Genomic DNA, 22,735 nt, shown 5'->3' with positions numbered 1-22,735 from the left:
GCCGCAACTTAACACTCTTCGGCCAAAACTCGGATCTTCCTTGAAGGTCGCTAGACCACACCACGACTACAAATGTGTGTTGTGTGTGTTGTGTTGTGTGTTATTGTTTTGTACAATAAAGTGATTTACTACTACTACAATCTGTAGGTTCCTTTTATAAATGACTTTTGCCCGCGACTTCATATATCTGCGTGGAATTAGTAATGTAGGTAGCTTTTTTATCCAATCTGCTTTTTATCGATTTCCCATTCAAACTTCCACCCCCCTTTTCACCCCCTTAAATGATGACTTTTGGGATAAAAACTATCCTATGTCCTTCCCCGGGACTCAAACTATCTCTACACCAAATTTCAACTAAATCGGTTCAGCGGTTTAAGCGTGAAGAGGTAACAGACAGACAGACAGACACACTTTCGCTTTTATAATATTATATATTGGTATAATTTGTATATATTTGTATAGTAGAATATTAGTAAGTATATCAGTATATTAGTATTAGTGGTTCTATTTTTTCTTTAAATATTTCTTTGTAGTTTTACATGTATGTAAAATGTATAATTTTGGTGCAATAAAGAATATTTACTTACTTACTTACTTACTTAGTATTAGTATGGATTAAGACAGTACTGACTGTATTTACTTGTATACAAAACACTAATGACCTGACCGGGTTCGAACCCGGGACCTTCTGCTTAGGCAGGGACACTACCGTTTGGCAAACGAAAGTGACGCAACCTCACGAAATTAATTATATGTATGGTCCATCTAGTCGGTAGGTACGCATAGTCCGGAAGGTAAAAGAAAGTAGCCCCAACTGGTCGACAGCGAAAGTCATAAACGGGTTACCGAAACTGGTCAGCTGTGTGAGTTCACTGGCATTTACATGTGTTCTAACCGGTAGTGTTATCGTAGGATAATGTAGCATTCTGGATCTCGGTATTAATAAAACACAAAAACACCGAATTATATTAAATCACATTTACAATCGGGTCTATCGCGAATTTATTTTGTTACCTTTACCATTTCACTGGTCGTGGTCGCGGCTAAATGTGATTTAATACATATTAAATCACATTTAGCCGCCTGACTCTTTCATAAATTTTGGTATTTCGCCATCGCTTCCTTGCTATGATGCCATAACCCGACCATGAAATAATGCCCGGTCGGTGATAAAGACAAAGCATGGCACTATTTTCTTTTTCCTCTAATAGGAATCGCAATAAGACTATCTTTCTCTATCAAAGAGTGTCAGACCCTTGATATAGACGAATGACATGGAACTACAGGATAATCCTGCCGTATTTCCCAAACCGTATGAACCTTGAAAACCCAATCAATAATATACCTTATTGTCAAATAAGAAGGTTCAATTTAGCTTTCAAATGCACTGTTATACTACCACAGAATAGTAGAATTACACCGGACAGCGAATTTAATTGAATGGCAGCACCAAGCGTTTATGTCATTGCATTTAGGCTGTGATGTGAGCGCGTTGTACCAATCTAACTTGTACCTTAACACATTGCAATTAGGTGTAATTCTTGTCAGTTAATAATGGAATTAACAGCAAGCAAAGCTGCCTGACCATTGGAAGACCTTAATATCTTCGAAATAAGGTTCACGTATAGTAATATAATATATGTGTCAATATGGGCTAATCCGTCGTTCGTGCTAGCTTAGGCGGCTAAACGGTGTTAGCGCTAAATTGTTTGGTGTTGTGAGCTGTCATTGTTGGTTTAGTTGATGTTCTTGGTAACAAAGGGGTATTATGTTGGAAGCTGACCCGTCCATGCAAGCATTATTAAAAAACCGGCCAAGTGCGAGTCGGACTCGCGCACGAAGGGTTCCGTACCATTACGGAAAAAAACAGCAAAAAAATCACGTTTGTTGTATGGGAGCCCCATTTAAATATTTATATTATTCTGTTTTTAGTATTTGTTGTTATAGCGGCAACAGAAATACATCATCTGTGAAAATTTCAACTGTCTAGCTATCACGGTACATGAGATACAGCCTGGTGACAGACAGACAGACAGACAGACGGACAGACGGACAGCGGAGTCTTAGTAATAGGGTCCCGTTTTTACCCTTTGGGTACGGAACCCTAAAAAGGCGATGCCTATTGGCTTTAAAAGTCGCTAGTCGAAGTCACTCACAAATCGCACTCATTCTAAAACAACATTCTAGAGTATGGGCCCAATACATTTCACGATTCTTCTCTTTCCGCACATACTACATAAAATTTGACATAAACATTCAAGTAACATGTCTGATACTATTTTAAACATTCACGATTTTTACTCATTATTATTCACAACGACGGGACTTAATCGCGTAAAATAAGTTTTAAAACCTCCGACGTTTCGAGGACGGCGTTGTCCCCGTGGTCTCGGAGAAGACTGGCTAAAGTTGACATCAACTTCTAGGCGCGCGAGTTTTTCGAACTACCCGCACTTGGTCTTGTTTATTAACTTGAACGTTTTGCGTCCTCGAAACGTCGGATGTAAATTTAAAACTTATATTACGCGATTAAGTCCCGTCGTTGTGAATAATAATGTTTGATACTACTTTCGTTGCTAGAGATTGTAATACAAAGAAATTAGAGCCAGTAGGAGTTTAACATTACGAAAATTCTACTTGCTTTATTTGCTTTGCAATTTTTTGGCAACGAAAGCTACTACTTGACATAATATATATTATGTTGCTTAATAGCTATTTATTCAACAAGTGCGGAAATCATCTTTACGCACGTGTATCATACAATGTTTTACTATGCATTATGCGAGTAAATAAAAAAAACATATAATGGCAAATAAGTTTAATTATTAAAAAATTGAAAACAAAAAGCACTAGTGCGGAAAAGTGAAAGTGCTCTTTTCCGCACTAGTGCGAGAAAGTATCACCATATGTACTGTAAAAAAAATTGAAAACAAAAAACACTAGTAAGGAAAAGTAGTACTTTCCGCATGATAATTATGGCTCCGTAGGAAACGCACTTTTCGAGCACATGCATTGTAAACGTTCTTTCGAAATTTCATGCAATATAAACATGAAGTTTTAAAATTAGAAAGTAACTTCGATTGTATAGGTGCGGCTTCTTTGTGGTGGGTTTGTGTTCGGGTTAACTTTAATACCGACGTCTAGCTTTTAAAATGGGGCTCTTGTCTAGAGTTCTGCCGTTCTCGAGAATGTTCTCCGTTTAAGGGAAATATTCTCGAGCGATACATTCCCGACACAAAACGGAGAACATTCACGAGAACGGCACAAGTCACAACTAACTCTACTCTTGTCCAAACTCCTTATAGTTTACACACGCTTCCTATAGGCCCCCAAACCATAATGGAATTTATCACCACCGGAATTTCGAACGAGTGCGTGCTCCGATATCATACATATTTGCACTTCGATGCCTTCATTAAATGACAACCGCGTGCTGAATTATTTTACATCTCATTCATGACATTTTGTGAATAATTGGCTTACTGAAAATACACATATAATCAAACTAGAGCTTAATTATTACAAGCCTTTATTTAACTTGCCGTGTGTTAGTTAGTGTGGGTCAAATCTTGGAAGCTAAATTTGGCCCACTACCCGATTTCCGATTGAGCTGAAATTTTGCCTACATAATATGTATATAAATCGGATGACAAATGAAACGTTTGCCAAAAACATTAACGTATAATGTGTAATAGACTGGTGTCACAAAGTTAGAAAACCTAGGGTTTGCCCAGCAATCTGATCTCAAGAATTGACACAGACATTTAACCCTTAAATGCATGATTTAAAAAATTACTACTATACTACTACTTGGCGTTTGGTTTAAAGGTGCGTTCAGAAACTTAAATTAAGCATTTTTCTGTTGAATCTGTGAGCTGTCCAATGCTTTGTATACATTTGGCAACAATATGCATTTAAGGGTTAAGAGTATTTTTACGAAAGCGACTGCCATCTGACCTTCCAACCCGGAGTGGGAACTAGACTTCATTGGGATTAGTCCGGTTTCCTCACGATATTTTCCTTTACCTAAGTTCCGAAAAACAATAGAACAAGCAGAGGTTCGACTTGTGACCTCTATTTTAAGTCGCATCTTGTTAAGGCTACCCCCATCATTCGCCTGCCCTTGGGGTTTCCCCTTATTCCATTACTTTTGGAGTCGGCGCAGCATGTTTTTTACTTCCATGACTGTCGCCCGCCATTAAGGGTCCTCGGCAAGCTCAGTTCTCCATACAAACGTAGTTACGCTCGCATTATAAAACGAGTAGCTAGTTTGTTCTGAAACTTTGTACTTACAATAGGATAAGGTATATCTATGTCTTTAATTACTTTATGTTGCTTCATATACCATAGTTAAAAATATACAGCGAATTTATGTTTTTCATACAAAGCTTGTTTTTGCTCTATTTCGTTTGTTTTATAAACTGGAGCTATATAAACTAATTACATACCTCACACCTCATGTCATTGTATGTGCAAAGTTTCATTACAATCCAACACGTAGTTTTAAAATGAGAACGAAACTCCGTTTCTATGGGAAGGTGAAATTCGGCCAAGCTTGCCGGGGACTCTTAAGTAAGGCTACTAATAATTGTTAGTGGCTCTGTGAGCTGTAGATCTCAAAACTGAATAAATGTATGACTGCCATTTTGAAAAAAGAAATTCGACATTTACTTACTTACTAGAGAACATCCGGACATACGAAAGCATTTTCGCCCAAGCTGAAATGGAGACCTTCGCTATCGCTCGGTCAATTAAAGAAAGAAAAAAGAAAGAAAATACATTTATTTAACGCCACAACAGATACATATATGAAAAACATACAGACAAAAAACATTGGACGCCAAAATAGGACCCCACTCAGCATAATTAAAGACCTTAACAGTTATTTCTCATTGTTCCAGCTGCCTATTTCTACGTGGGCACCAGCGGCGCGCCGTCCGCGACGGGAGCGACACGACTCCGCGACGAGCGCGGCAACACCAACCCCCTGCGGAAGTACAGGGGGGAGGGCGTGGCTCTGGCACTGCCGGATAATCTCACGTTGAAGGATATCAGATGGTTCGCCGTGTGGTGCGATGAATATTCCGTAAGTATATTTGTTATAAGTTTGCAGCCAAAAATTTAATTATTTACATAGTCATTTATTTTATAAAACCGGTTTACATGTGAAAAAATAATTATAAAGACTAGCATCAAATTACAATATTGTAAAATCAATAACTTAAAATTAATATTAGATCACCCATAATTAGTCACTTTAAAGATTAATCCAAATACAAACTGAGTAACTATCGCGGTAACCGAAGACAATATTAATCCAAATAATTATAACACATAATAATAGAAGTCCAACCAAGAAAAGCCTGCAGAGATTATGACAGCGCACGCAGTGCAGGTGTTATTTTAAACGTCAAAGTTCTATGAAATTATGACGTATAAATAACACTGGCACTGCTATGCACTTTTCTTGGTCTAACTCTAGTACTATAGAAAACTTCTGTCTGTCTGTCCGTCCGTCCGTCCGTCCGTCCGTCCATCCGTCCATCTGTCCACCCTTTATCTCGGGAACGCGTGAAGGTATCGAGTTGAACCATATAACTCAGGTCTACGGTCTCCTAAAGCTGTAAAATAATGAACTATGAAATTTGACAAGTAATATCGTCTTACACTACAGAATATCGTCTGCAGAATATGTGCATAAGATTTGTATTCGGTCTAAGGAAATACGATCATGTTTCCCTATTTCGTAATCAACTTAAATGGCTTCCCATCCGCCGTCGCAGGGATCTGCATATTCTTTCTCTTCTTTTTAATGTTCTTTTTATTCCTTCTTCTCCGGTCTATCTCTCACAAAAATTCAAATTTATGGCAGATGGTAGTGGCCATCGCCTTCGATCGAGTGCAAATCTTGCACTGGCAACACCTCATCACAAATCTAGTGCATATGGTAAATCTTTTGCGGTACGAGCGGTTCAGCTTTGGAATGAGTTGTCTCCCTCCTTAAGGAAATCGCGGTCCGTTGCATCGCTTAAGGGGCAGTTAAGGAAACTGGGGCTATCGGACCAGAATTAACTGTTTGTGACTATGGATGTATATTTATTTTATAAAACGTAGGTATTATATATATTTGTTATACTGTTACTTCAAATTTTTATCTTATTTTATTTATTTTCGCCCTCTTTTATAAATTTATTGACTTTCCTCTAGTCTATTGTACGCAGTGCTATATTTGTCTACCGTTCTTCATCAATTCTCATCTACTCAAAGGTTAACTGGAAGAAATCCCTTAAAGGGATAAGTTCGCCTTTGTACTGCCTATTTCTGTGCCATATTTGTGTTCTATGTCTTTGTACAATAAAGAGTTTATACATACATACATACATACATACATACATACACTACAAATTCAGGGAAACATTTGAAACCTGTATGTATAAAATAAAATAAAACATTAGTTAAGTAAATTTGTACGGAACCCTCGGTGGGCGAGTCGACTCGCACGTATTTGCCCTGAATCAAAACGTGTAAAAATTTAATATAAAAAATCATATTTTGTGTAATTTCGTGTAAAAAGTATGTGCTGCCTACGTACGATTCTCGGAGTCACCTGGAGGGATCGTATGACAAACGAAATAGTTCTCGACATTGTTGGCTGTTGTAGTAACACTGCCACCATAAAACAGCGAAGGTTGCGGTGGCTGGGCCATGTTTTACGTATGGACCCAGAAATACTTCCCCGGGCAGTGTTGCTGAGCGAAATTGCATACGCCAAACGACCAGTCGGACGCCCCATGCTTCGCTATAAGGATTCCTGCAAGCGGGACATGTTGTCCTTTGGCATCGACCCGAACACCTGGGAAACGGAAGCCCTTGTAACCTTCTACGTGATGGCGTAGCGAAGCATGACGAAGTCTGGCTCGATGATTTGAAGCAGAAAAGACTCCGAGCTTCACAGGAACCACCAACAGACTCGCGTTTCACCTGCGATCTTTGTGGCAGAAAGTGTCGTGCTGCGATTGGACTTTACAGCCACAGGAAGAGATGTGCCGCACCTCCGATCTCCGACGGCGCACAGACCTCTTCTTCATAATAAACTGTCGCTGCAACAATCATCTGTCAAGATGCTGTGGCCAATGATGTTGCATGTAATGTTTGTAATATTACAAACATTACATGTCACAATTACACATTTAGGTGCCTATGCAAAACGAATGGCAAATAATAAGACGCAATCCGAAGTGAATGCTGCCAAAATTAAATTAGTTTCTCCAGATTTCGGATGAGCAGGCTGAATAATTGAAAACGCGATCTGCGTCGACTGTCGTGGCCATAGATATATATCTTAGTAGGCGACGCAAGTACAAAACAAACGTATTTAGTCGCCCTGTGCATGACTGTGGTACCAGCCTGACTTTATAGTTATCGAACAAGTTGAATGCTGTCGAAAAATATACTATGAATATATCGTCAGGGTGACAAGCAAAAGTCACTAATTACTGAAAAATAATTAAACAAAAATCAACCTTATTCGGATAATAATACGGTTCACTACGGCTACGAACTTGTGGTGGTACTTAGTGACTTTTGCTTGTCACCCAACGATATCATTCTATGAGTTCCCATTTTTAAGGGGTGTTTGATGCCAATGTCTGTCTGTCTGTCTGTGGCATCGTAGCTCGCAAACGGACGGACTGATTTCAATGCGGATTTATTTACGTGAAAGCGAGCTTTCTTGTGGTGGTTCTTAGCTATGTTTGATAGAAATCGATCCAGCAGTTTGAAGAGCTCATTTCCAAAATTATTCAAGGCATATTTGGCATAAAATGGATTTTGTTGCCATACCTATGTAGCGTAGGTTTTTTTAAAATTTTTAATTTAATCTTACGCCGTGCATTTTCGTCGTTTGTATTTCCCCCACCACGTACTTAGAGATAATTAGGTATCTTCTTTGGTAGGTACAAATAAAGATAATTATCTTCTTTACCACATAACTGAGCACGGACGGTTGGCGATGGCGAGGTTGTGGCGTGGTCAATTTCTAATGGAGTAAGATCAAATTGGAAAGTATTGGGTACAGTCTAATTGAGGTATAATAGTTTGTATTATAATCAACCACAAAAGTATAAAATGTTGTGGATTGTGGAGAACATGTCGATCGAAAGACGCACGACATTATAAAATACTGTTACGCATTTAAACTTAGTCTTTAAGAATTTTGCAATGCCCTGACAGGGTATCATGTACCTCCTACTTTACAAACATGGATGTAAGTAAAGGGAGGTAGATATGGCACCCGGCGCTCGATCGTGAGCCATCAAATATAGGTTCTGGAACCTATATTGAGTAAGTCGTACGGCTGACGCCAATGTGTCAAGATTGTCACAATCCTCTGCTAAATATTGCCTGCATTTTAGTTTTGTCAAGTATGAACCTCACGCGTCTATTATTAATAAAAGGTCGTTCATCTTCCTCGCGTTATCCCGGCATTTTGCCACGGCTCATGGGAGCCTGGGGTCCGCTTGACAACTAATCCTAAGAATTGACGTAGGCACTAGTTTTTACGAAAGCGATTGCCATCTGACCTTCCAACCCAGAGGGGGAAACTAGGCCCTGTTAATAAAAGGTCATTGTTTACAAATAACACCTATGTATTGTAATGTACCTGATTATGCAAATAAAATGAAATGAAAGTTCAATTGCGTGATCTACATAAATATATGTCCGTAACAAGTATCTATTATTGAAGCAAACTTTCCTAGCGAGAACGAAAAGGTTGTACTCGTATATGTATTTACTAGCTTTTAACAAAAGACCACGATACATAGCGTATCTTTAAAAGGTTCTTACAAAACGCATCCCATTCACACACCTACGCTCTTTTGTAAGCTTAGAAAAGAGTTTTTTTTAACTGTAACTATTTTACACCCAAGTGCATTAAAAATTGGTATTTTTTTTAGAAAAAGAAACCTATAAATTTGTTTAGATAGATAGATAGATTTTTATTTGGTATTGATCATACACTGTCCGTTACATTAAGTTACATAATAATTGATAATAATAATTAAATTACAATAGTATCATAAATTAATATTCACATTTCAATAAATTATTCCAATTCACATAATGATCAATGTCAACGATTTAAAAAAATTACAATGTATTAGGAAATCAATAAAAATAAAGAAAATAATCCAAATTAGCTAATTACAATTACGTACAATAGAATAATCACAATTATCACAATTACATTAGATAGACGAGAGTTAAGATCATAATTACATATACATTCACATGTTTAGTGCTTCAAGTCTTGTTACTAGAACCACTTCCCGGTGATACAGTTGAAACTTGTGGTACTATCGTAATTCCGATGACGATACAATAGTATGCTAATATGGAGCTGATCTAATGATACCAAACTTGTAGTTTTTAGTTATACTTCTGTGTGTAAATTTACTTTCAAGTCGATCACGAATAAAATATTTGATTCTGATTCAGTCGGAAGAAGCGGAGGGAAGGAAGCGATGGAAAAACACAAGCATAGAATAGATATCGAGTTTAGGTTCATTAGAAAGGTCTCGAGAAGTACTCGATGGACATGCAAATGAGAAGAATAACAGTCGGAAATAAAAGTGTCACAAAAAAAAATTTACAGTTACTTGTTTTTGTCTTCATTTTGTAAGTTATACATTATGGATCGGCGGCTCGTGGCATTTAGGTAGCACTAGTGATGAGACATCTCACATATAACCTTAACTGTGACATATTTCAACTTTTGAAAATTACATAATTGACAAGAAAGGAACCTTTCTGACAGTAATGCTACCGAATAAATTACACTTCAATTTCATGTAACATCTCCGCTACTTTTGACGTCAAGTTAATGTTCACAGATAGAAGACGTAGAATAACTTTTAACAATTTAGAACATATATTAATTGTATAATTTAGTCATTATATTAAATGATTAAAAATATTTTTTTCTAATAGGGATGTTGACAATTTTTTAGACCTGTTTTCATTATAATTTTTATTCATTAATTTTAATACAAAATCGACTTTAATTAGTTTAGTGTTGAATTTCGCGCAAAAACGCTCCAAGCTCTCACGTGATCTGGATGACGTAACGATGTGATAAACAAACTGCTGTCGGTGCTAGAGGACCACCAGGTTTGACAACTTGTCTGTGCGTGTTTCCATAGAGTAACTTATACTAGAGCGGTACAGACTACTGTCATAGTAAATTTTGTAACCCCAGTAAATTCACTGCCATCTGTCGACACACTTTAAAACTAAACATGAAGATTTATAAAAATACGATAAATTGTATTTATATATTTCAATAAATGATTTATTTTATTTGCATTAATTATTTTTATGATTTTGACCCATGTTCTTTCACTGATATGCGTTAAAATTGTTAAATAACAAACGAAACCGTCAACGCCATCTATACGACATCAGGCCAAAGCTAGTAGCGCCCTCTGAACGAGAATCAAATTTTCTTGATTTTCGAGGCACGTTTTTTCCTTAGACTGTATCCATCTATTACGGAGTTATATCTATCTTTGGTGTTTCTCACGCCGTGACGTCACGCGCTCCGATTTGCGTTTGCAGTCACGTGATGCTGGGCATTATTTTAAATACTTTTAATTATTTTTCATTAATTTATTACGCATTACACTTACAAAATATGATTCTAATATTCCCTGCTATGGTAAAAACATAACATTTTGTATATTCGCGATTCATGTCAACATCCCTATTGGTTTCCTTTGTTCGACTTGCACCTTACTCGAACTTTTAAAAACACGGTTACATCACTATAGTCTGTCAGAAATGTCAAGCCGCCGATGTCTAATTATGGAGCATGCAAATGTATCTATTTTGACCAAGGCCGTAAATATTTCAATTTGAACCGGCGTCAGCCGTGAATACTGAAAATGCCGAGTTCATATCCGGCCTTCTCTACATCCCATGGTCATGACCATAGTCACTTTTTTCTTTAATATAGATTACATAATGTAGAATGATGATTAATGTTCTTTTTTAGGGTTCCGTACCTAATGGTTAAAAACGGGACCCTTTACTAAGACTCCGCTGTCTGGCTGTCCGTCTGTCACCAGGCTGTATCTCATGAACCGTGATAGCTAGATAGTGGAAATTTTCACAGATGATGTATTTCTGTTGCCGCTATAACAACAAATATTAAAAACATAATAAAATAAATATTTAAGTGGGGCTCTCATACAACAAACGTGATTTTACGTAACCCTTACGTACGTAATGGTACGGAACCCTTCGTGCGCGAGTCCGACTCTCACTTGGCCGGTTTTTTAATTTAATATATAAATCGTGGTGTAAGTAAAACCAAAATTTAATGTTTAGGACCAAGTTAACTCTTCATAGACGTTGCAATGACAAAGTGCGGATGTGTCACTTAGACAATTTTTGTTTACAAATGAAATCAATAAAATCGAATTACATTTATTTCAGATAACCAGGGTCCATACATGATAAATATGGATAAATTTGCAATTTCCAATCAATTAGAAATACCACCTTAAGAATATTAAATTGAAATATAATCGGAAAAATTAAAATTAAAAATTATGTAAATAAAAATTTATAAATTAAAACACACACATAAAAACCAATTTAAAATTAAAATCACAGTTTTTAAATAAATAAACTATTTGCCATAAACATAATTTAAATAAACTATTTATACCACGTCGGTGGCAAACAAGCATACGACCCGCCTGAGGCCCATTTCTCGAACGGTATTAGACTATATAATATTATTAGTCCACGAACTGTCAAGTCGTATGGGTTACCATGACAACACACTAATAATATTAGACTAATATCTTTCGAGAAATGGTCCCCAGGCTAGACTATTAAAAAATATATTTAATTAGGAAAACAATTGTTTAGGTAACAGCAAATAAACTCTTCATTTCAGAACACATTTAAACCAAGTAGCAAATACCTAGTATTTAAGGCATCGTTCACATCGTTCGGTCAGTTCGTTGTGATCCTTATTCCTATGACTTAAGGTTCAACTAAGGTTAGTCGAAATATTTGTTAGAACACCAACACCTGCTCACACATCCCGTAAAGCAAATACCTCGAGGCTTTACTTTGTGTTGTGCAACAACCTTAAAACAAATGCATCTAACTTAAAACTGTTTACGAAAAACAACTCTAATACTTTCACAATAAAGTTACTGTTACAGTGAAGGATAACTGAAGAAATACGAGGTTTGGAAAGATTCTGGATAAGCCATTAGTCTCAGAGATTAGCGAAGCTGAGCGCACCTGGGTGTATATGTAGGAACGGAATTCGCAATTCAAAAGTTTGTTCTGTATTCGCCATTACTTTCATTCTATCTCGCTTGCTCTTATATATTGGTGCGAGCGAGATATATTGAATCAATATCAAATGAAGAATAAAAATATAAAGGGGGAATATCACTCTAGCTAAAGCCAGGGGATTTTTCCCAACCATTTTAAGACCGATTTTTGGAGATTTGGTTAACGAATTTTTAAGCGTGAAACATGATTGTTACAAGTTAGAATAGAATGTAATTACGGGATGGAACTAGAAATGTAAATATTAGACAAACCAGTATATAAAGCAAGGCAAATTATAAGAGAGTGTGGCTAGCCAACTTAAATTACGACGAGACGGAAAAAATAATACAAATTCGAAATACTTAGTTGAAACAAAGATAGATATAACTCCGTAATAGATGGTTACAGTCTAAGGAAAAACCGTGCCTCGAAAATCACGAAAATTTGATTCTCGCTCAGAGGGCGCCACTAGTTTTGGCCTAGTCTCGTATAGAGGGCGTTGACTGTTTTGTTTGTTATTTATAATTTTAACGCATATCAATGAAAGAACATGGTTCAAAATCATATAAAAATAATTAATGCAAATAAAAAAAACATTTATCCATATTTAAATACATTTTAACGTATTTTTATAAATCTTCATTTTTAGTTTTAAAGTATGTCGATAGATGGCAGTGAATTTACAGCGGTTACAAAATTTACTATGACAGTACCGCTCTAGTATAAGTTACTCTATGGTTGAAATTTTCAGATGCAAAATTAGTTTAGTTTTAATGTATAAGTACTTATAGTTGTCGACAAAATAATATTTCATATTTCATTTATTTATTCTCTCATATAAACTTGCAGTAATATACCAAATCGCTTACACGGTAAACATTATGCATAATTATATTTAGGTACCAAACGTATAAGTCTGTCAACTGGTTGAAGCATACTTGGTTATAAGTTATAACATAACATAATATTGCGGAAAGAATGAGTGAAAGAAGGCTAACAAAGAGAGTGTATAAGGGAGAGGTAGAAACGGGAGTTGGAAGGGGCAGATCTCGGCGGACTTTCTCTGATCAGATCGGAGAAATCCTGAAGAAAGGCCAGGTCAAGAGCACCCTAAACCGGCGAGCGTGTATGAGGAATGTTATGAAAGTGAAGGAAGCGAAAGAGGTATGTCAGGATCGTAGCAAGTGGAAATCCGTGGTCTCTGCCTACCCCTCCGGGAAATAGTCGTGATTATATTTATGTATAACATTGTATTATTGGTCGCCGCGATACAGGCCTGCCTTGTGCGGTTACCTACCAATGTTTACCGTGATTGTAATAACTTTTTGATTAATAAATATTTTTAAAGATCTAAACATTCATAGGAACAGACAGCCATCCAGACAGTAGTAAATAACTTTGTTTTATACTATCAAAGATAGATATAACTCCGTAACAGATGGATACAGTCTAAGGAAAAAACGTGCCTCGAAAATCAAGAAAATTTGATTCTCGTTCAGAGGGCGCTACTAGCTTTGGCCGACTGTCGTATAGATGGCGTTGACGGTTTCGTTTGTTATTTAACAATTTTAACGCATATCAGTGAAAGAACATGGGTCAAAATCATAAAAATAATTAATGCAAATAAAAAAAATCATTTATCCATATTTAAATACATTTTATCGTATTTTTATAAATCTTCATTTTTAGTTTTAAAGTGTGTCGACAGATGGCAGTGAATTTACTGGGGTTACAAAATTTACTATGACAGTACCGATCTAGTATAAGTTATTCTATGATACTATGTAGTGATACACATACAAAGGTATGACACATTTCCGAAAATGTTTAAATGTGGAAATTTTTGGAAACTTGGACGGCACATCAGTAGTCATAATCGACTAGGCCAAGGAGCTGTTGGACGTTATATAATCGGGGTCCATTTGTTTGACATAATTATTGAAAGTCATAATGTAATGATTGTCATATTATCATAAGTCATAATTCTGAAACCGTTCACTTTTCAGGATATTCCTCAGGTTATCCTATAGATAGGTTTTATGGCAATCCTGAAAAGTTACGCGTTTCTGAGAAAAACCAAATTATGTCTAACGAAAATGTGGACAAACAATTATGAGGAAACTATATGGGAAACAATAGAGACCCTATATATAAACGTTTTTTGTCTCTCCAGGTAAACTTCGGTGACGTCCGCATCCCCCGCGACCTGGAGTACCCCAAGCCGGCCAAAGTGGGAGCCCTGCGAGGAGTCCACGGCGTATCTTCAGACCCTGTGGTCGTGGTCGATGCTCAGACCCTGCTGGTGCCTAACTTCTCTTATGACGGAGAGGCTCCTGGTAAGTACCTACATGTATTAAACATATTAATAACGGGTCACTCACGTATTTTAATTCGAAAACGCTCGACATGTTTAACTCCGTACCGAGGAGCATCATCAGGAGCTTGCGTCGACAGTGACGGACCGGCGCAGACTGCGGGCCGCAGCCCTCCGCGCCCGATGACTCGGCGCGGACATGTGGAGCGTTTTCGACTTAAAATACTTGAGTGACCCGTTATTAATATGTTTAATATGTCTGTGTCTCACGGAAGTTTTGTTATTAAAATTACCTACATGTAGTTTGTATCTTAGGGCACCTGATGCAGAGGACCTTTGCAAGGTTTTGCCTCGTTCTACTTCAATTTAAATCCCGCTTCTGACCATACCGTCGTCATTAGTGCCTTTTCACCCCCTTAAAGGATGATTTCTGGGATAAAAACTACCCTATGTCATTCCCCGGGACTTAAACTATTTCTATGCCAAATCTCAACTAAATCGGTTCAGCGGTTTAAGCGTGAAGAGGTAACACACAGACAGACTTTCGCATTTATAATATTACTTGCTTTTACCCGCGACTTCGTCTGCGTGGAATTACCTTAATTCTTAATTGGGTACCTTAATTCTTAAACAAATCTGCTTTTTAATCACACACAACACACTATACATTTCCACCCCATTTTTTACACCCTTAAGGGATGATTTCGGGGATAAAAGTTATTCTATATCCTTCCCACAGCTCAAACTATCCCCATACCAAGTTTCATCTAAATCGGTTCAGCGGTTATTGATTCCCCATACAAATTTCCTCCCCCCTTTTCACCCCCTTGAGGGGTGAGTTCTGGGATAAAAAGTATCCTATGTCCTTCTCCGGGACTCAAACTATCTGTATACCAAATTTCAACTAAATCGGTTCAGCGGTTTAAGCGTGAAGAGGTAACACACAGACAGACAGACAGACAGACTTTCGCATTTATAATATTAGTATGGATAGTATGGATTCAACAGTAACAATGTGCTAATCCATATTAAACTAATTTTTTTTCAAGGAGATCGTCTGCAAATGATTCTTTTTTAATTTAGGGAAAAATTTAAACTCCATAGAAGCTGGGTCAGAGAGGTGTACAAGATCAGATACCCTAGTCCAGCGGTTCTCAAACTTTTTTGGTGTCGGACCCCTTTTGGAAATTGAAATATTTCGTCACTTGACTATGAACCAGGCGTGTAGAAGAGCTGTTTCATATTATTTTTGTTATTACAAGTATACTCCGCGGAGCACACTTTGAGAATGGCTGCCATAGTCAAGATCTCATGGAATCATTGGATCGAAAAGCATTAATTTCAATCTCCAAAACCAAAAGGAACCTTAAATTAATAGTCCTTATTTATGGCTCAATTTCATTTCGTTCATTCTTATGAACTTAATTCCGTCCCATCTGGCGTCAGCCTTTATTACTCCACTAAACTTATCAAAACTACACTTCCGACTATCAACAATACAACAATGAATATACCACCGTATTGCTACTACATGTAGGTTCATATTTGGTTGAAGATTCTTTGCTAGTTTTACTATTATTGCATCGGCAATTGTTTCTCGCCAGAAGGGTTTCTGTTTATTGGGGAAAAAGGAGGCACTTATGACTGTGTATAGTGGTGTCTTTGTCTATACTAAAAGAGTCGTTTAGCTTGTTGTGCATATGAAACTGCTAACTACATGTGAGTAGGTAAACTTACAGGAGTAAAGAAAAGGAACAGAGTGACAGTTAAACAATGTGTGTTCAGATTACTGCACAATTAAACCCTGTAGATTTTATTTATTGAAGTAAAACTTCTTTAGGCGCGAATAGAGGGTAACTCAGATTTTTTTTCTGACGAATCTTACTGAATCGGTCACACGTCAAAGTGCCAACATAGCGATAAACGTCATCGTCAAAGAAGTTTTACTACAATCGCGCGTAAAGATTACACGCACACACTTTTTTTGAATTTTATCAAAACTTTAAAAGTCTACTCTACCAGTCAACCATAGGGCCAAACACAAACACTAAAAGTTGGTGCATGGAAAAACGGACAATCCAATAAAGACAATTTAACAAACTGCGGCTTGTTTTGCTTATACCGGGTGTGGCCTGTAACACGAGCAAATAATTAACGTACAGATTATACTTACTCCTCAAACGGTGACACTTTCGTTCAATAACTTAAAAGAATTATGAAGTATTTAGACTTCCTATTTTTCATATAAATTATATTATCTTCAATGTACGCCATCATCATTGTACCTGTCACGCCTTAAATATAACAAAACTTGCAGTACATTAATACTTTAAAGCGTGCTAAAAACCAAAACACAAGTTATTTTTAAAAGTCACTGAACAAATTTTGGTCAGTTGAGGTGTACAGCCTACAGTTTAACTTTTTGCTCCTGTTGCAGGGGTGTAACCGCGAAAATCGAAGTTCGCAAATTGCGGCCATCTTTCTCTGTCACTCTAATTACGCCTTCATTGGAGTAAAAGAGAAAGATCCCCGCAATTTCGGTGTTCGCGGTAGGCCCTTGTCACGCCTTAAATATAACAAAATTTGCAGTACATTAATACTTTAAAGCGTGCTAAAAACCAAAACACAAGTTATTTTTCAAAGTCACTGAACAAATTTTGGTCAGTTGAGGTGTACAGCCTACAGTTTAATTTTTTGCTCCTGTTGCAGGGGTGTAACCGCGAAAATCGAAGTTCGCAAATTGCGGCCATCTTTCTCTGTCACTCTAATTACGCCTTCATTGGAGTAAAAGAGAAAGATCCCCGCAATTTCGGTGTTCGCGGTAGTCCCTAAGGCCCCAGCCAGTATAAAATAACTGCAATAATATTTTATGAAACAAAACAAAAATCTAGAATCGCAGATAGATATATAAAACAGCTCTTCAGTGAAGGTATTTTAATAAGGCTAATTTTCTCTCTATAGATGTCTATTTCGAACCAATATTGAAATAAATATTACAATAATTTGAAATAATACATAATAAAACCTACATATTATATGCACTTGGCTCAAATGAAATAGGTACCTACATTAATTAATTAATTTCTTTAGGATCCTACTGGAGCTATCTGTCAACTATAATTACCAATTACAATAACAATTACAAAAGGTAAAAACGGGATTATATTACGAAGACTCCACTGTCCGTCGGTCTGTCTGTCACCAGGCTGTATCTGATGAACCGTGATAGCTAGATAGTTGAAATTCTCACAGATGATGTAAATATTTCTGTTGCCGCTACAACAACAAATACTAAAAAGTACGGAACCCTTGGTGGGCGAGTCCGACTCACACTTGTCGGGCTTTTTTATAGAATTAAAGGCAAAAATCACTTGAGTGACCTTAATGATATCGTAAAAAAATAAGGTTACACAATGCTATTGTCTTCGGTTACCGCGATAGTTCCTCATGAAATAAAACTCCCCGCCCGTCACCCGTTGACCACGAACGCTGTAAACGGTTCGAAACGTCGGGATGTATTATAAATTCAATATACGCGATATATGAATAAATGAATGAATGAATGAATGAATGAATGAATGAAATCGTTTATTCACAATGAACATATGGTAACATAAGATCTTAATTTATATACATTGCTTCCCACTATACATTCAGTCAAGATAGACATGTGAAAATATTTGTCAGTGATATATATATGTCACTCAGTCTGATAAAATTTGAATTAAATACAATTACACGATTAATTACAATTTGGCGCAAATATTTATAATAGTACATAATTAATTTAGTAAGAGATCAATAGTGATGATAATCAGATTAACAGAAAAAAGAAATTACAATATAATCCGTTTTCATAGTTTTATTACACAATGCTGTTACTCTGTTTTGTTTCTTTACTCCCATTTAAGTACAATGTAAGTGCTTAGTTTTTAGTACTCCTGGAATATTAGAATAGTTTCATATTTTCCCAGCTGCGAGAATATTCATTCCGTTAATGGTACAACTGCATTAAAGGCTAGTGTTCGCTCGGAGGTGAATTTTTCCAGGCAAAGTTTCGATGAGCTAACGCGATAGGCAACCGGGAAAACGATAATGTGTGTTTTATAGCCGCTTTTATAATTCATGATGCATGTTGTCCATGATGACAGTCTATACCTCGTTTTTAGGGTTCCGTACCAAAAAGGTACAAAAGGAACCCTTCCCAGGCAGCAAAGTGACGTCAGCGACGTCATAATGACGTCATTATTGTATTGTAATCGTTTATTGCAGACAAATAGTCCATATTATGTACCTACACAACAATTTACAAGTATAATTAAAAATAATCAATCACAAAATTCATAAACCAAGTCAAATAAATATTAATAAACGAACAATTAAATCATAAAAAAATAAATTAAAATTGAAATAAAAATTAAAAAGATTAAAATTCAAAAATTCTAAATTACAAATTTAAAATGATTATATATGTATATGCATTCGTATTATATGATCTTTTATACGAATAAATATAATATGGAGTCAAGTTATATAAAGGGGATATGTCAAAATTTATAAGCATATACTAATTCTAACGATAATTTTGAAATTTTGAAAATTATGAGGTCATAATGACGTCACTGACGTCATAATGACGTATAAATGCTGTTAGGGTTATAGTGCTACTCTATCCGTCTGTCTATCTGTCACATTGCTAAATATTTCGAGAACTGTAAAAAAAGTGTAATTTTTTATTTTATTTACATTAATTATGAAAAATGTCCAATATAAAGACGGGGCAAAATTTCAGTCTAGTTACTAGGTCGAGTGGGATATCATTTGAAAGAGCTCGAATTGACCATAACAAAACACCTGGAGAGTCATTTTACGCCATTAAGTCCCGTTTTAGCAAATATTAATAAATAGGTAATAATATTTATTCTGAATAAATTGAGTCTAACCCCAAACCCAGGTAGCAAAGTGACGTCGCTGACGTCATAATGACGTATAAATGCTGCTAGGGAAGCAGAGGACTAAGATTTCATGTTTATGCAACCGAACGCCTGAAAATGGCTGTGACACAGGTTCCCGAAATCGTTTGCATGTAGCAAATATGGCCCGGTCTAATCCGGATGTTACTGTCCCAGAGCCGATTATTCCGAAGGCTAGATTGCATTTGCAGGCATGCACTTTCGGCAAAATTGTGGCTGCACTTTAAGTGGTAACGAAATTTTGGTCTGCTACAATCTACAATTTTAGATTTACTAATACTTTCATTGATTTATTTTTGCAATGTTATTTATTTTATTTATTTATATGAGCCTAGAGTGTCCCACTGCTGGGCAAAGGCCTCCCTCCCCCCTTTCCGCGTACCCCGGTCTTGACCCGTCTCCCACCAGTTCGTGTCAAGGTCATCTCGTCGACGCCGTCGAGGTTTGCCGCGACCCCGGGTTTGATGTGGGACCCAATTGGTTGTTATTTTAGCCCACAAATCATCCGGCATACGGCAAACGTGTCCCACCCAGTCCAATGTTAAGTATAATAAAATAAATCATACAAAAATTTATAGAATATTTTTTTACTGACATCATCAAATGCATGTCACCTTATTAAAAACAATGCAAAATACACCCAAACAGTTGATTGGATAGGGTAAACTCACATTATTTGGTGACACGCCTAATTCGCTGATAAAAGTTTTGAAGCATGACACCCAGGAAAGCTAGTTAGTGAATTAGGGCCTTTTTAAATGGGCCTCATGGCAAAGCCGCCGAAGCCGTGAGGCCGTGAGGTCCCATTTAAAAGGCCCTAATTCACTAGCTTTCCTGGGTGTCATGCTTCAAAACTTCTATCACCGAATTAGGCGTGTCACCAAATAATGCGAGTTTACCCTCATCATCATCATTAGCTTAAGAGTTATTCTCTTGTCGGTGGAGTATCTTCCAGCTTTCCCTATCCCGCGCCAGCTCTTTGACTTTTTGATACGACACGACCCCTACTTTTTCTTTCACTTGATCTAAAAAGCTGCGTCTGGGTTTTCCTCTACCCCGCTTCCTTCCTATCCGCCCCTCCAGGATAGTCCAGGGTATTAGATGTAAGCTAGTGGCAGTTTCCTAGAGTATATCGTCATAAAATTTCCATATATTTTTTTTAAATGTTTTAATATATCGATAACACGATTCAATCGCCTAAGATCACCCTCCTTTGTCATATTCCCTTTAAACTTCCAGCATTCGGGAATTCCCTTCGTCGATGAAGCATTAAGATACCCCCCATAAAGGACACAATGTACAGATTACCGCCCGCAAAGGAAAGACTCATTGTTGGAGACTCTTTATACGTAAGCCCTTTTAATACGGGATATTTCGGCGGTGAAGCTGAGAAGGCACATTATTATGAAATAAGCTTGTGATATAGGTTGTTTACGTTATTTTGGTAGTAAACTCAACAAGTCGTTTTTATCCTTAGGTTACGTCATTTTAGGGTGCCAAAGGGTAAGAGATTATGTGGAATTTGTAGCTCAGTATCTTGTTCTTTGAAAGTTTTTGGTATTTTATCAGACTGGCGGAAAGAAGGCAATGTTTTATAAGTATTTGTTTGTGTTTTTAAATGTTTGTTATATTTCAAGTGGTTTGTTTTGTTACTTCTAGCGTGGTTGCACCATAATGTGGAAATAACACATAATAGTTACCTAGATTAAAATATTTTATTTTTAATTCAATTCAATTCGTTTATTAATTTGTAAGACAGCAGTGATCTCATTTTGTTAGTAGTGTATATAAAATAAGACTTAAAAACTATGTTAAAACTTAAAAGTTATGTTAGACTTAACTAAATTAATTAAAGTTAATATTATTGGGCAACATACATGGGCAGCAATCATCTCCAGAACGCCGTTTGTGCTGTCCCTGGTTCTACGCAGCAATGAGGCCGCTTTCTTGCGTATAATTGCCGCAAAGCCGTCGGTTCGCGCCTCCGCAAACATGGCGGAAGCGCTGCAGAACCTAGGTAGCCCAACCAGCACTCTGAAGGCGTTGTTATACACCACTCGCAGAGCATTGTATGATTTTTGGGTATAGCTGACCCAAAGGCTGCCTGTGTAAAAGGATGAGCAAAATGCCTTAAACAGAGTTATCTTAACCGCTTTTGAACATCTAGCAAACCTTCGGGCCAACATGTTCGCCCTTACACACAACGCTCTCCGTTCTCTCTCCATGTCCTCATCGTCCTTTAAGTTCTCGGTAACAATATGCCCTAGGTATTTAAACCTATAGACTCTCTCGAGAGCAGTCCCATTGAGTCGAACTGGAGGCACATGTGAGGGACATTTGTTACCGGCCTTAAAGACCATTATCTCGCTCTTTTTACCGTTGTAAATCAAACCGTGTGAGAAAGCATAGGACTCACATATGGCTACAAGCTTGCGGAGAGCGCCGACCGAGGGCGCCAGCAGCACCATGTCATCCGCGTAACTGATGTTGTTTAGGCACACGCCATCAACATGGCAGCCGACATGAGTGCTGCCAAGCTGCTCAATCAGCGCATCCATGTACATGCATCATTCTTAGTTTCAAAAGTTATTTAAACTATGCTCGCTTGTTTTTTATCCGTCTTATAAAAATATAGTTTTTTGAATGTCAATTCATTTGTAATTATATATTTTTGCCATGCTTTAAATCCTAAAGTTATAAAACTAACTAACTATGTTTACCTAGTTACATAATAAATATTATAATAATAGTTTTTCATTCTGAGTAATCTTTTACCTTAAGTACTCGTTGCTCGTATATCTTTTTCATTGCCGGTGAATGTGTTTCCCACTTTTGTTGCGATGATAATTGGATTGGTTTGACAAGTTGTGTAATAATGATGATATTAATGGTATCGGAAGAACAAAAAAAGCTCTAATGAAAATACCATAAAAAAATATTGGTAAAAGTAAGGTATATAAAATGCGTGTTATAAATTCATCAATAAAGTACTCGGATATACCTATATTTTTTTATGGCATACTGATATTCATTTCCACTAATATTTAGGTACAATCAATTTACATAACATTAGAATTAAGTAATACAAGGT

At 36.8% G+C, this 22,735-nt stretch overlaps 1 protein-coding gene across 4 annotated transcripts in view; it reads left to right on the top strand.

Annotated features, from left to right (window-relative positions):
• Positions 1-22,735, top strand: part of LOC134750472 (protein Skeletor, isoforms B/C) — a 91,859-nt gene that overhangs the window by 39,233 nt on the left and 29,891 nt on the right. For all 4 annotated transcript variants that reach the window (XM_063685632.1, XM_063685635.1, XM_063685633.1 and 1 more), the window contains exons 3-4: positions 4,902-5,086; positions 14,531-14,693. In XM_063685632.1, the coding sequence (XP_063541702.1) occupies positions 4,902-5,086; positions 14,531-14,693 (348 nt within the window). The remainder of the gene's footprint in view (positions 1-4,901; positions 5,087-14,530; positions 14,694-22,735) is intronic.

Source organism: Cydia strobilella, chromosome 20 (genome assembly GCF_947568885.1).
Source record: "Cydia strobilella chromosome 20, ilCydStro3.1, whole genome shotgun sequence".
In the NCBI taxonomy this organism is placed as follows: Eukaryota; Metazoa; Arthropoda; class Insecta; order Lepidoptera; family Tortricidae; genus Cydia; species Cydia strobilella.
The sequence above is the reverse complement of the archived record's forward strand: the minus strand, read 5'-3'. Positions and strand labels throughout refer to the sequence as shown.